Source organism: Carcharhinus amblyrhynchos, chromosome 16, assembly GCF_965287045.1.
Source record: "Carcharhinus amblyrhynchos chromosome 16, sCarAmb.v2.hapA, whole genome shotgun sequence".
In the NCBI taxonomy this organism is placed as follows: domain Eukaryota; kingdom Metazoa; phylum Chordata; class Chondrichthyes; order Carcharhiniformes; family Carcharhinidae; genus Carcharhinus; species Carcharhinus amblyrhynchos.
In genome coordinates, this window is record NC_137339.1 from 8,001,539 (window position 1) to 8,016,217 (window position 14,679).

The 14,679-nt window shown below is 45.4% G+C and overlaps 1 protein-coding gene across 1 annotated transcript in view; it reads right to left on the minus strand.

The window, feature by feature from the left end:
- The window catches only part of LOC145354081 (deoxynucleoside triphosphate triphosphohydrolase SAMHD1-like), a 39,613-nt gene that overhangs the window by 10,386 nt on the left and 14,548 nt on the right, over positions 1 to 14,679 (minus strand). Inside the window, exons 6-11 of the mRNA XM_080205214.1 lie at positions 10,989 to 11,144; positions 9,827 to 9,927; positions 5,771 to 5,882; positions 4,965 to 5,056; positions 4,293 to 4,408; positions 617 to 756 (exon numbers count right to left, since the gene is read on the minus strand). Of these exons, the coding sequence (XP_080061340.1) occupies positions 617 to 756; positions 4,293 to 4,408; positions 4,965 to 5,056; positions 5,771 to 5,882; positions 9,827 to 9,927; positions 10,989 to 11,144 (717 nt within the window). The remainder of the gene's footprint in view (positions 1 to 616; positions 757 to 4,292; positions 4,409 to 4,964; positions 5,057 to 5,770; positions 5,883 to 9,826; positions 9,928 to 10,988; positions 11,145 to 14,679) is intronic.

The window sequence follows — 14,679 nt, forward strand, 5'->3', positions numbered from 1 at the left end:
TAAAGCATTTAGGAGACTTTCTGTCCGCAAACAGGGATGAGGAAGTGAAGCTTGCTGTCACGTAGCGTGGCTGGAGCTGAAAGTACAACATGAGGGAGAAGGGAAAAGTGCAGGGTTGCCAACCCTGTTTTGAGATATTCCTGGAGATTTTCTTATGATATTGGATCACATGACATTTGGTCATGTGACACCACTCACATGATGCTTACTCACGTGACCTTTGCCCACTGCTTGTCAATGGCATTGCCTTTACAGGAGTCGAATGTCTCAGTATCACCGAGCCACAAGGAAAGTTTTTGTTATGGTGTCGCACAGTGAGATGCCTAACGTAATTTATAAATAAAGATCATAAAAGTTTACTACAACTTCTGGCTGGGTAAGGTATAAACTATCACGTTAGCAGGACTGTTTCTCTTGAATTGCTCACTTACAGTGCTCGGGAAACCAATCCGCCATTTTCGGGATTTCCACCCAAAGTGGAAGGGTTTGAAACTCCAGAATATCAGGGTCCAAAAACAGGGTGAGTGATGTAATTAGAGTGGAGGGAGATCATATATGGTCCAGGTGAACTCAATGACTTGTTGGTAAATAATGTATAGCTCATTGTAATACTGACTTTTTTAACTTCTCTTTCTTCTTCAGGACGAACGTGCCCAATGCATTTGTAGAGCTCGCGCTTAACGACCTTTTGGAGGATTTTCTGTGCCTCCTTCAGATCATCGCAAGTTGACCACAAGATTTTCTGAAATACACCGTCTGGAAAAGCAACAACACAAGTTCCAATGAAATATGGGCAGTGAAATTGGGCTCTGTAATGCTGGTGCCAATGTTACAGAAGACCCAAAGGGTTTACATTGATGCCAACCAGGTTTCCTGGGGAGGGCATGAGTTTAGGCATGTTATATGAATCCCAGAACGGGGCAGAAGAGGCGCTACCAACATGTCAGAGAACATTCTGACTGACACAATGTTAATTCAACAAACTTTATCAGCACGCTCACACTGGACACAGTGCTAATCAGTCCCAGCTATGTTTAACAGCACCAGGGACCCGGGCCCCCCATCCACACCACCCATCCCTCCCTCTCGTGCTTTGGGGAGGCACAGTAAGAAATCTCACAACAACAGGTTAAAGTCCAACAGGTTTATTTGGTAGCACACGTTTACGGAGCGCTGCCCCTTCATCAGGTGAGTGAAGAGGTGGCCAATGTTTTCCACCTGATGTGTCGCAGGAAAGGATGTCCTGAGACATGATACACTGGGGAAGACCATGCAGACGCTACAACAATGGATGATGGGAAACCGCTCGACAATCACCAGGCAGGAGTGTTCTCTTCCTGTCGGGGAGAACTTCAGCCGTCAAAGGTACTCAGCCTCTGATCTTCGGGTAAGCATTCTCCAAGGTGGCCTTCAAGACTCACACCAACACAGAGTCGCTGAGCAGAAACTGATAGCCAAGTTCCACACACAGGAGGACGGCCTCAACCAGGATCTTGGGTTCATGTCACACTATCTGTAACCCCCATGACCTGCCTGGGCTTGCAAAATCTTATTAACAATTCAGTGCTCTGAAAGTTCGTGCTACCAAATAAACCTGTTGGACTTTAACCTGGTGTTGTGAGACTTCTTACTGTGCTCACCCCAGACCAACGCCAGCATCTCCCCATCATGGCTACTTTGGGGAGATGGTGACACAGCGGCAATGTCACTGAACTAGTAATCCAGAGGCCTAAGCTGATGCTTGTCAAACCCCCCCCATAGCAGGTGGCGGAATTTAAATTTAGTTACTAGAAATTGAAAGCTAGTCTCAATAACTGTGACCATGGGACCATCATTGATGCTTGTAAAAACCCATCTGGTTTACCGATGACCTTCAGCGATGGAAATCTGCTGTCCTTAACCGTTCTGGCCTACACGTGACTCCAGAGCCACAGAAATGGGGTTAATTCTTAACTGCCCTCTGAAATGGCTGAGCAAAACATTCAGTTCAAGGGCAATTTAGGGATAGAGAACAAAGGTTGGTCTTGCCAATGACGCTGACATATTTTATTTTAAATATTTCAAAAAAGTTATTTCTGCCTCGGTTAAATGATTCCAGGAACTGGAGTGTATTTTTTTGAAGATCTGCTGATTAAAATCAATATGATTTGAAAATAAAGATTATGAAAGTATTGCAAGATAACCATGAAATAAACAGTAACTGCAGTGAGTGGAACTTCTGTGAAGAATGAGGAGGATGAGGTACACCCTCGAGGTGAAGAGGATGGTTCTAGTGTGGAGTACGGCCCATGGCAAGAACCTGTGTGTGGAACTTCTGACACAGGGGCACTGTTGTGCTGCAGTAACTGAACGGTTCAGGCTGACCAGAAGAGTCCCCCACTCTTACTGCCTACCAGCGGCATATTGTAAGTATTTACAGTCTGATTCTCAATCTGTTTGGGCCATGTTATGAACACATCGTCCTTGAACATCAAGTCCTGAAATGGGGTCAATCCTGGAGCTCCTGTTCAGAGGCAGGGACAGTGCCCACTGCGAGAGAGGAGGGCGCGCCACAGAGGATTTTACAGGAACACCTTTCCCACCTGCCCCTGGCCCAGGAGTAGTCCCTGAAGTGATTCAGGTTGAACAGGTAGGTGTCGCTGATGTGTGACACACCTGCCTAAATTGCTCGGCTGGAAGCCTCCAGTACACACCAGGTGAGATATGCAAGTTCATGGCAGCTTGCAGCATTCACTAACACCATGAGGGAACAGTCATTGCCCCACCAGGAATCCAGAGGCCAACTGAGAGGAGAAGGAACAGGAGAAGGATGGGACAAAGAATCCTGAACACCTGAATCAGGTGGCAGGGACTATTCGCTGAGACTCTAGTTTCAATCTGACTATTACCTCGGATCACCATGGACCCCCTATTCCTCACCGTCACATCCACCTGAGACGTCCCATCACAGTGACCTCTTCGCCATCACACAAAACCCTCTCTCTAACGCCTGTTAATACGTTCAATTATACAAGCAAAAATAAGCTAAAAACCTGATTTACATTCCCCCAGTGGCCATTTTGCAGATGCCTTTTACTGTCCTAAAGCTACACACCCCAGTGACTGTAACATGGCTGATCGCAGGTTACAGACTTTCACTGGAGCCAAAAAGAAATCGAAAATAAAACCTGGAATTACTCAGCAGGTCCAGCAGTATCTTTTTTTAAATTTATTTATGGGAGGTGGGTGTCGCTGGCTAGATCATCATCGATTGCCCATCCCTCGTTACCCTTGGAATGTAGTGGTGAACTGCCGTCTTGAACCACTGCAGTCCAGCTGGTGTAGGTACACCCACGTTGCTGTTAGAGAGGGAGTTCCAGGATTTTGACCCAGCAACAGTGAATGAACAGCGATATAGTTCCAAGTCAGGATGGTGAGTGTTTGGAGGGGAATTTTCAAGTCGTTCCCTGAATCTGCTACTCTGCTCCTTCCAGATGGCAGTGGTCGTGGGTTTGGAAGGCGCTGCCGAAGGAACATTGGTGAGTTCCTGCAGTGCATCTTTAGATGGGACACACGGCTGCCACTGTGCATCAGAGTTGCAGGGAGTGAACGTCTGTGGATGGGATAGCAATCAATCGGGCTGCTTTGTCCTGGATGGTGTGGAGATTCTCCAGTGTTGGAGCTGCGCTCTTTCGGGCAAGTGGAGAGTATTCCATCACACTCCTGACTTGTCCCGGCAGATGCTTTAGGGAGTCAGGAAGTGAGTTACACACCGCAGGATTTCTAGCCTCTGACCTGCCCTTGTAACCACAGTATTCATGTGACTGGTCCAGTTCAGTTTCTGGTCAATGATAAACCCCCAGGATGTTGATAGCGGGGGCATTCAACAATGGTAAAGCTGTTGAATGTCACGGGGCGATGATTAGGTCCTTTCTTGTTGGATATGGACATTGCCTGGCACTTGTGTGACGTGAATGTTACTGTGAAGAGAGAATCAGAAGGAGGGATTTTCCAGCCACATACACCTATGGGATTGTCCAGTCCCGCTGAATCTGGGTGGCCAAATCACCATGGCATGTCCCTATGCAGTGAGAGCAGAAGACTCTGGCTCGAGTTCACGTTTCGTGTCCATTAGCCTTCACCAGAAATCCAGAATACTTTCTGGTTCTTCCCATTGGTTTACAATTTCTCATCACCAGGTTTTTCTGCTGCCAGTTTTTCCAGGAGGAAATGGCGAGGAGGAAAAAGCAAGGAAACTGGACCTTACAGTAAGGTTCAAGAAAACTGGATATCTGACTGACTAGAACACTCACCTGTCAGTTTGGTGTAAGCCTCCATGTCATCAATTGATTCGGACATTCGGCGAGAACGCCCGCCTGTACCTCTTATCTTGATAAATGGATCTGCCAGCACCAGTGCCTCTGTGATCCTGAAAGATTAAATATTTTCAGAAATGTGTCAATGATGTTTCCCAAACAAGGATTTTTAAATTGTTTTGTCCAGGAATCCAATGGCTCAGTGGGTACATTCACAGCCATGGGGGGAACAGACTGAGACTCAGGGTGGATCGCTGGTCTGTACGGAGCTTGTACAGCTGGACAGGCACAGCAGCAATGCTCCGTTATTAGCCTCAGTGTCCTTAGGATGGGGACAGGGAAGATTAAAGAGAATAGAAATCAGCCAGGGTTCCTCATGTTGGCCAACAGACAGAGATTGTTGCTGCAGTGTAAACGTATCACCGTCAGTGAGGACCAGGCGGGCTGGAGTTTGATGTCTCTTAGGGCAACGCCAATCAGCTACTGACCCTCACCATCACGGCTTCACATTTGGGGATAAGGCGATAGAGGATGAGCAGAAACAAGGACTTGTAATTCACGACGAGTTCCTTCAGGAGAGGAGGAGAACATCTGATCTGCAACAAGAGATAGAAAAAGGGGAAAATGCTGAACAAAAATGACCCAGATGAGCGCTACACCAATACTCACATGCGTTCAATGCCATTGACCACATTATGCTGATAGGCTCTGCGATGCAAAGTATAACGTGTGTGAAACATGTCATACAGGTCACCAGCCTCCTGCAGAGAAAGACGCAAACTGGAATTAAACTCTTGGTCATCACAAGGTGCATCGGCCGCAAAGGTCCCGAACAGACAGCATGGAGCAGGATTGACCAACAAGTGCAAAGACACAAAATACTAGAAAATCCCAGCAGATCTGACAGCATCCGTGGAAAGGGAACAGAGCCAACATTTGGAGTCAGAATCCTGAGACACCCACATCCCACAAATACATTTCAAAAGTGCTTTCCAAGAGATCCCCAGAGGCAGAGAGAGAGAGGAAAAGTCGCTGAAAATTGTATTGAATTAATTAAGAGAAGTCATGGTTTTATTATAGACTTTAACCAAAACAGAAAATGCTGGAAAATCTCAGCAGGTCCATCAGCATCTGTGAAGAGAGAATAGAGCCAACGTTTTGAGTCTGCATGATCCTCCAAAGGGTCAGTTTGGTCAGAATCCAGGGATAACTTCATGGCTCTTCATTGGAATAGAATCATGAGATATTTCAAGGGTCATCCAGACTTGAAACATTGGTTCTATTCTCTCTCCACAGATGCTGTCAGACCTGCTGACATTTTCCAGCATTTTTGTTCCAGATTCCAGCATCCGCAATATTTTGTGTTTATTTATTATTGACTTTAGTTTGTTTGAGGTACGTTGGTGTACCGCAGACTGTGATTCTACAAAACTACAACCTCATTATCACTCTCCATTCTATCTAAGGTGACCCACCTTATCTCGAGTGCAAATTGTTTTCTGTTCGTCGTCAATGTTACAAACTCGAGCAAACTTGAGGAAGCGCGTGAAATCAAAGTTGATCTGCATCCCCAGGTGATAAGAGTCCCTTCAGAAACAAGATGCCATTAATCCCAGCCTTCACATCATCTTCATTAACATGGTGAAATATTCTGCTAAATCAGCTTGCAATCCCTAAATGAAGGGAGTTGCACTTTAAAACTGTAAATAAGCCACCTGTTTTCACATTTAGATGATAATTCTATTTACCATTATGCTGCCAAGTAGATAGGCCAACTAGAGGTGAGGCTACATTGGATTTGGTGCTGGGAAATGAGCCAGACCAGGTGCTAGACTTGGAAGTTGGTGTGCATTTTGGTGATAGTGACTACAATTCGGTTACGTTCACCTTAGTGATGGAAAGGGATAGGCATGAACCTCGGGTCAGTAGTTTTAGCTGGGGGAAGGGTAATTATGAGGCTATTAGGAGACAATTAGGAAGCATAGGTTGGACTAGGAGATTACAGGGACTGGGAACGTCCGAAATGTGGAGTTTTTTCAAGGAGCAGCTACTGCGAGTCCATGTTAGGTATGTCCCTGTCAGGCAAGGAGGATTTGGTAGGGCTAGGGAACCGTGGTGCACTAAAAAAGTTGATTCGTTGGTTAAAAAGAAAAAGGAGGCTTATGTTCGGATGAGGCTTGAGGGCTCAGATAGTGCATTAGAAAGCTTTAGATTGGCTAGGAGGGAGTTGAAGAGTGAGTTAAGAAGAGCTAAAAGAGGACATGAGAAGACTTTGGCTGATAGGATTAAGGAGAATCCTAAGGCGTTCTATAGGTATGTCAAGAACAGAAGGTTGGTTAGGGCAAGATTAGGGCCAGTTACAGACAGTAGAGGGAAGTTGTGTGTGGAACCGGAAGAGATTGGAGAGGCATTGAACCAATATTTCTCTTCGGTGTTCACGCAGGGGGACATGAATATAGCTGAGGAGGACACTGGGTTGCAGGGGTGTAAAATAGACAGTATTGCAGTTGATAAGGGGGATGTGCTGGATATTCTAGAGGGTTTGAAAATAGATAAGTCCCCTGGTCCGGATGGGATTTACCCTAGGATTCTCTGGGAGGCAAGAGAGGTGATTGCAGAGCCTCTGGCTCTGATCTTCAGGTCGTCGTTGGTCTCTGGTATAGTACCGGAAGATTGGAGGATAGCGAATGTTGTCCCATTGTTTAAGAAGGGGAACAGAGACTTCCCCGGGAATTATAGACCGGTGAGTCTTACTTCTGTTGTGGGCAAGGTTTTAGAAAAAATTATTAGGGATAGGATTTATAGTTATTTGGAGAGTAATGAATTGATTGGAGATAGTCAGCATGGTCTTGTAGCAGGGAGGTCGTGCCTTACTAACCTTATTGAGTTTTTTGAGAAAGTGACCAAAGAGGTGGATGGGGGTAAGGCAGTTGACGTGGTATATATGGATTTTAGTAAGGCGTTTGATAAGGTTCACCATGGTAGGCTTCTGCAGAAAATGCAGATGTATGGGATTGAAGGTAGTCTAGGAAACTGGATCAGGAATTGGCTAGCGGATAGGAGACAGAGGGTGGTGGTTGATGGTAAATATTCGTCATGGAGTTCGGTTACGAGTGGTGTGCCTCAGGGATCTGTTTTGGGGCCACTGCTGTTTGTAATTTTTATTAATGATCTGGATGAGGGTATAGTTGGGTGGATTAGTAAATTTGCTGATGACACCAAAGTCGGAGGTGTGGTAGATTGTGAGGAAGGGTGTCATAGTTTGCAGGGAGACTTAGACAGGTTGCAGAGCTGGGCCGAGAGGTGGCGGATGGAATTTAATGCGGAGAAGTGTGAGGTAATTCACTTTGGTAGGAATAACAGATGTGTTGAGTATAAGGCTAACGGGAGGACTTTCAATAGTGTGGATGAACAGAGGGATCTAGGTGTATTTGTACATAGATCCCTGAAAGTTGGGAATCAAGTAGATAGGGTTGTTAAGAAGGCATACGGTGTCTTGGCGTTTATTGGTAGGGGGATTGAATTTAGGAGTCGCAGCGTCATGTTGCAACTGTACACAGCTCTGGTGCGGCTGCACTTGGAGTACTGTGTGCAGTTCTGGTCCCCACATTACAGGAAGGATGTGGAGGCTTTGGAGAGGGTGCAGAGGAGGTTTACCAGGATGTTGCCTGGTATGGAGGGGAGGTCCTATGAGGAGAGACTGAGGGATTTGGGGTTGTTTTCGTTGGAAAGAAGGCGGCTAAGAGGGGATCTTATTGAAACATATAAGATGATTAGAGGTTTAGATAGGGTGGATAGTGATAGCCTTTTTCCTCGGATGGAGAAAGCTAGCACAAGGGGGCATGGCTTTAAATTAAGGGGGGGTAGTTATAGGACGGATGTCAGGGGTAGGTTCTTTACCCAGAGGGTGGTGAGGGATTGGAATGCCCTGCCTGCTGCGGTTGTAAATGCGCCTAGTTTGGGGGTGTTTAAGAGATCTGTGGATAGGTTTATGGACGAAAAGGGATTGGTTTAGATTAGTGGGTCATTGTTTTTTAACTGGTCGGCGCAACATCGTGGGCCGAAGGGCCTGTTCTGCGCTGTAATGTTCTATGTTCTATGTTAAGTACTGGATTTGCCCAGCAGAGATTTTATTTTCTCTGTGTAAGGAAAGACTTGCATGTACAAGCAGTCTTTCATGACTTCAAGACATCCCAATGTAATTTACAGCCAGTGAAGTACTTTCAAAGTGTCGTTACTGTTGTAATGTAGGAAACACAGCAGCCAATTGTGAACAGCAAGCTCCCACAAAACAACTTTGTGATCATGACCAAGTAATCTGCATTCTGATGTTGACAGAAGAATCAATTTGGTCAGGGCCCAGGGTAATATTTACCATGCTTCATCGAAATAGTGCAATGAGATATTTTACATCCACCTGAGGGAAAGTTTGGACATCAGTTTAAGGTCTCATCTGAAAGTCAGCACTCCCTCAAGACTGCACTCGAGCATCCCTTTGATTTTTGTACTCAAGCCTTGGAGTGAGGCTTGGATCCTTGATGTCTATCATATCCAATCATTTCATCATTCCTCAATATTCTAAACTTAAGAAACTATAAACAGAGTTTGTACTATCTGTCCCCACAATTAAACCCTTTGAGTCCTGAAGCCATTCTACTGAGAAGTGGAAAAAGGTGTAGAGTTAGGTTCAGGTGTATAGAGCCAGGCCTCATGTAACATAAGGCAGGCAGACCAGATTGTCCCAGAGATTCACTAATTCCTCCTCAATTAGCTGATCTCAGCCAAGACAGCTGTTCCAGCAAAATTTCCCTTCCCACCCACCTACTGCACATGTACCCAAGGAATGAGTTCATCATCAAAATGAACTGTGATGCCCCATATGGTCAAATAGCCTTCCAACATTCACACACACACACCACTCGAGGCAACGTTCGAGAAGCATCTTGCCTATTGAATCTGCATATCAGTGAGAGACAACACCTTCAGGAGGAGAGAGCAAGTTAGAATAAAATTATTAGTGGATAATTTTAAATGAATTATTCAGGATATAAATGTGTCAGTGCAGACTTGATGGGCTGAAGGTCCTTTCCTGCACTATATGATTCTATAATCCATTAATATGAAGGTCAGTAAGTAAAGGGAACAGGTTTAAATTAATCTAAGAAAGGTGGTTGGGAATGTCAGATCAGGAGCATTTTTTCACTCTGAGTTCTGATCTAGAATGTATTTATTAGAAGAGTGGGAGAAAACGTGACCAGTAATCAGTTTCAAAATGATATTTGATATGTACCGGAATAAATTCAACAAATGTGAAATAGGAAAATGGGACTAATGTTCAGAGAGATGTCACAATTTCTAAATGGCTTCTTTACTACTCTCTGATTCTAAGGTATTGGGCTGGTCCTTCAATACAGAATAGCACAGCACAGAAACTTACTCTCAGTTAACTTCTGTATTGCACCTGGTGAACTCTTCCCGAGATCAATCAGAGAGACAGAGTTCATCACTTAGTGATCAGAGAGCAGGCTTACCTGGCAAAATAATCCCACTTATCAACATCAATCCCATGTATCTTGTTGGCGACAATTTCATACAGAAAACCCTTCTCTCTGGGCCGGCCTTTGTATGGCCACTGAAAAGACAAGATAGCAAAGTTAGATGCAGATATGAACTCTCAGGGCAAAGGAAATATTGAGAACCACGCCTTGGTTTCTTCTTTCACATTCTCTTTATCTTCAATCTCTTCGCTATGAACAAGAGCAGCTGAAATTAGGTACCTCACCAAGTAGTCGAGCTCTGTCATGTCCTGCTGGGTCGGGATGTTGCACATCCAGGAATTTCCAACACCTACCAATCCCATACAAACCAATCACCAGCATTCTTGTCCTCCAAGTTAACCAGTTTTCCCCCTATATCTCCTCTTCCAACACTATTGACATAAGTGGGGCACATTCCCAAGATACCCTCACCCAAATAAGCAGCCTTCAATTTGACAACGAACTCCAGCAAGCTATTGAATCATAGAGAGTATCAGACTGAATACTGCTCATGTTTTTATTCAACATCACACATGCATACTTCCAACCAAGAGTTTTGGAAAGCAGATAGGTGCTGAAATTTGGCTAATATCCCCTTCTGCAGTGGAAGTGAGCTTGTAACAAGCAATTCGTTGCTAAACTACTTAAGAGGGCAATTAAGAGTGACCCATGTCTGCGTTTGATTGAAGCCATGTATAGGTCCAGACTAGGTAAGGAGACTCTCTAAACAACATTAACAAACCAGTTGGCTTTTTCTAACATTCTGTCAGTTTCACTGTCACTTTTCTGTCCCCAGATTTTTATTTCTTATTGAACTGAATTTAAACTCTCAGCCTCACATGGTGAGATTTGAACTTTTGTTTTCTGGATGATTAATCCAGTAACCATCACATCCCAAATTCTTTGATTCCAATGGTTGATCTGCCAACTCAACACAATCGGAATTGAACCCACGGCCTTGCAATTCTGGACGACTCCGTTCTGTGAATTACGTTTATCGTCCAAGCCTTTCCACAACAGTATTTGTGAAGAATATCTGCAGCAGAATCATTTGGTGCGCAAAACTAAACTAACCTCTATACACCTTCTTATTGTTAAAGTAGTTAACTTGTACAGGCCATCCTTCTCTTTTCATTGGTTGGTTGTTGTCACTTACCCCTTGGTTCTCCTCTGGAGTTAATGGCTCCCCTTTGATCTGCTCTTTGATAAATATAATGTCATCATTTAAATTCAGATGATAGTTTCCGAAAGCATCTTCCAGGCCATTGCTTTTTAGCAAGTGATCAAACATCTTCAAAGAAGCATCCTCGTGCTATTAAATCAAGAACAAAAAATTAGATCAGCGATCTGTTCCCACGAAGAACAAATGAAATTCACAGAAACTGATCTTATCCAATAACACAACACACTCGCTACCTGTCAGCATAAGGACTGTAACTGCTGACAGGACAGCCAAAATGCTAACAAAAGCACCTTGGACCAGGCGGCTGAATGAAGGAGGAAAATGATAATCTTGCAGTTTCAATAACATTTGGGTTCAGATAGCATCCTTCAGAAGCAGAATCAAAAGGCCCATCATGCTGTGTTACCAACTGGCATCAATGTGAGGGACATCCTGAATCAGCTTGATTCAGAAGAAGGAGGACCATCCAATCATTGGTCCCATGTTGGGACCAACAACACAGGTCGGAGACAGAGCTCTCAATTGTAGAGTACCAGAGGCGAAGGACTAATTAAAGAAGACGACCTCAGAAGTTATAATTTCTGGACTATATCCCAAGTTATGCACAAATAAGGGTAGACAGATTGGGTGGTGAACATGTGGCTGAAGGTTACAGTCTCTCTGAGAGATCCCATGTATGCTTAGTCCTGTTTGCTCCAGTCTATGCAAAGACTTCCTTTTAAGATATTTCTGCCTGTGCAACTAACTCTGCTAATCTTAAAAAATTGACTGCATTTTAAAACTCAGAAGGCATACTGGGTTAGCTAAAAAATAACTGCATTCCTGGAGTGTACACAGTAGACAAACACATTTTTGATAACAGCAGCTGCAAGGCCTGTGTTTGCCAGAAAGAGACAGTTTGTGGAAAACATTTCCAATAACGAGATAAGGGTTGATATATATTTTGGTTTCAGTGTGTTTGTGCAGTTTGTTTTCAAGATCCTGTTCAAGCTCAATTCAGTGTGTTCAGTACAGGGGCCAGCAATAAAAGCCAATTCCAAGCTTGTTTTATCTTTTTGCTTTTATCTGTTTAAAAAAAGAAAATCATTTAAAATTCATATCAGTGCTGTCCCCTCATCTGTTCAAAGGAATGAATGGACCCAGTAGTATGTCCCCTATTCTCCCTCCAGTGTCCCCATTCCCCACTGTCCCCTGGCACTGAGAGGATACAGGAATACTCTGGCAAATCCACCAACTCACCACAACTTGGGGTGGCACAGTGGCACAGTGGTTAGCACTGCTGCTTCACAGCGCCAGGGATCTGGCTTTGATTCCCAGCTTGGGTCACTGTCTGTGTGGAGTTTGCGCGTTCTCACTGTGTCTGTGTGGGTTTCCTCCGGATGCTCCGGTTTCCTCCCACACTCTGCAAGACAAACTGGTTAGGTGCATTGACTGTGACGACTAGGGGAACTTCACAGTAACTTCATTGCAGTGTTAATGTCAGCCTTACTCGTGACTAATAATTAACATCTCTAAAAACAGTCTAGCAAGATCAGAATAGAAAATGTTTGCAAAAATTACCATACCTACATTTTGGGTGCTTGGATCTTACAAGTGCAGAGCCAATTTCTTAGCTTCAGGTTTATTGTTTGAGAGGTTGCCTGCACATTCATTGCCCAGGTGTGGAATCTTGGTGCCACACCAGCTATTTGGTTGTGCGACGTCAGCTTAGTGTTGATCCAAGATCTTTCATTGCTCACAGGGGGACTCACCCCTTTGCTCCAGCAGTGTGGCAGAGGTCATGCAGGGAGCATGTGGTGCACCGTGCCCATGGCAGTTGGAATTTTGCGTTGTCGCTCAAAGCAAACAGATTTCTAACCCCATAAGGTTTGTTAAAAATTTAGTCGGGTTCAGTTGAGCCAATCAATGTGAAGTGTGCGTGTAATTACTTCAATGCAGACATTGAGGTTGGCCTCTTGTGGGCTCATTTCTGCCTGCCCAATCAGGGAATCTTTTCTGTATATATAACTGGGGGTGTCAGAGCTCTCGGCAGTCTGGATATTGACACAGAGGGTGCAATTCTATAACCTTTCTGCACCCGTTTTTCAGCCGGAAAATCGGGCATAAAGCAGCTAGTAGGAATGGCACCCCTTTCCATGCCCATTCTCATCTTACCATGGGGAAAAAAAATCAACACGACCTCAATTTAATCCTCAATTTAAATGTTTTTGCGTGCACCGTAATGTCATGCGTGAGCTTCACTCCCAATCGTCCCAGCTCACCTGCTTTTACCAACCCATTCACTGCAGCCGGATTGGACTGGAAAATACCTCATGTATAAAAGTCTGATTCTGGCGCTTGATCAATAAGTGTGAGCGTGGAGGTAAGTCTCAGTGTTAAAACTTCTCTGTGCTGCTTACAGGGGGTTGTTTCATGGTGGTGATGTTGCATTTTGGGTCGGGGAGGGTGGTGGCTGTTGTTGATCACGGAGTCTAACCTTGGACTCTCAGCACAGACCCCAGTCTGAACATTGACCTCAGATGTCAGGGATGCATCTGGGTCCTAGTGCAGGCAGCAGGAAGCACTGTTGTAAGTGGGGAATGTGCTGGAAACCCTCTAAAGTGGCAGTGCTGCATCATCAGGTCCTGTCAAGCAGCAGTGTCTGTGGTCGCTACTGCATGGCTTCTGGATGTGTGATGGTGGGGGGAGGTGAATGGGGAGGATGATGTATAACTGGGGGGCTGCAGGGGGTACGCAGAGGCTGTGTTGCTGGGGGGAATGAGGAGACTGTGTTGTTGGTGGTGTAGGGGTGTCTGGGGAGCTGTGTTGCTGGGGTGCATTTGAGCAGAGTTCGTTGACCTTTCCATCTGTCTCCCCCCTTCCCCAAATCCCCCTACCCTACAGATTGATGAGATGGTTTTTGCAATGGAACCCATTGATTTTTCTGGAGGTAGGATGTGGCCACCATTCGCTCCGGGGGATCAGGAGAAGGAGGGTGCGGAGGACCTGGCAGATCCACATGTGGGTGTTTTTTGAGCAACTGTCAGACATCGCGTGTTGCCGATGGCTCCGGCTCTGCACTGCCCGTCTGTCTGCCCATCCTTCAGGTTTTCATGTCCCTCATTAGGGCCGATTAGCTGCAGACAGCATGGGTGAGTCAGGCACCCTTTAGAGCATTCCAGCGAGTTTAATGCAGTTTGCCTGGTTACCATGAAGAGGAAGTCAAGTTAGCACTTGCGGATGTGCTGATGGGGTGGTGTGGGGGGGGGTGGATTCGTGCCTCTATGATGATCGGGGAGAGAGAAGGTCATGTCAGGCAGCCATCTGGGCAAGGGGTTGGTATAGTGGGGTGGGGGAGGGGGGGTGCTGGTTATGTGCAAGTGGGTTTGAGTAGGTAAGGGGGTCAGTAATGTTTGGGGGAGGCTCCTGGGGTGGCGGGGGTCGGGGGGGAGAGGGTGGCTGACTGTGGCCCAGGAGGAGAACTGCTTTATTTTTGCTTATTTTTGCGCATGCACAGTTTGTGACTCTGATCTGTGCTGCTGGATGCCTGGTAAGTTAACCCCTGCCCACTTGTGGCCAGGAACTGAATAGCCCAAAATTTCAGAGACAGTGTGTGTGAGACAGGATCAGAAAATTCGCCCAAGGAACGGAAGTGGGACTGTCCCATCTTCAGACTGGTTGGACA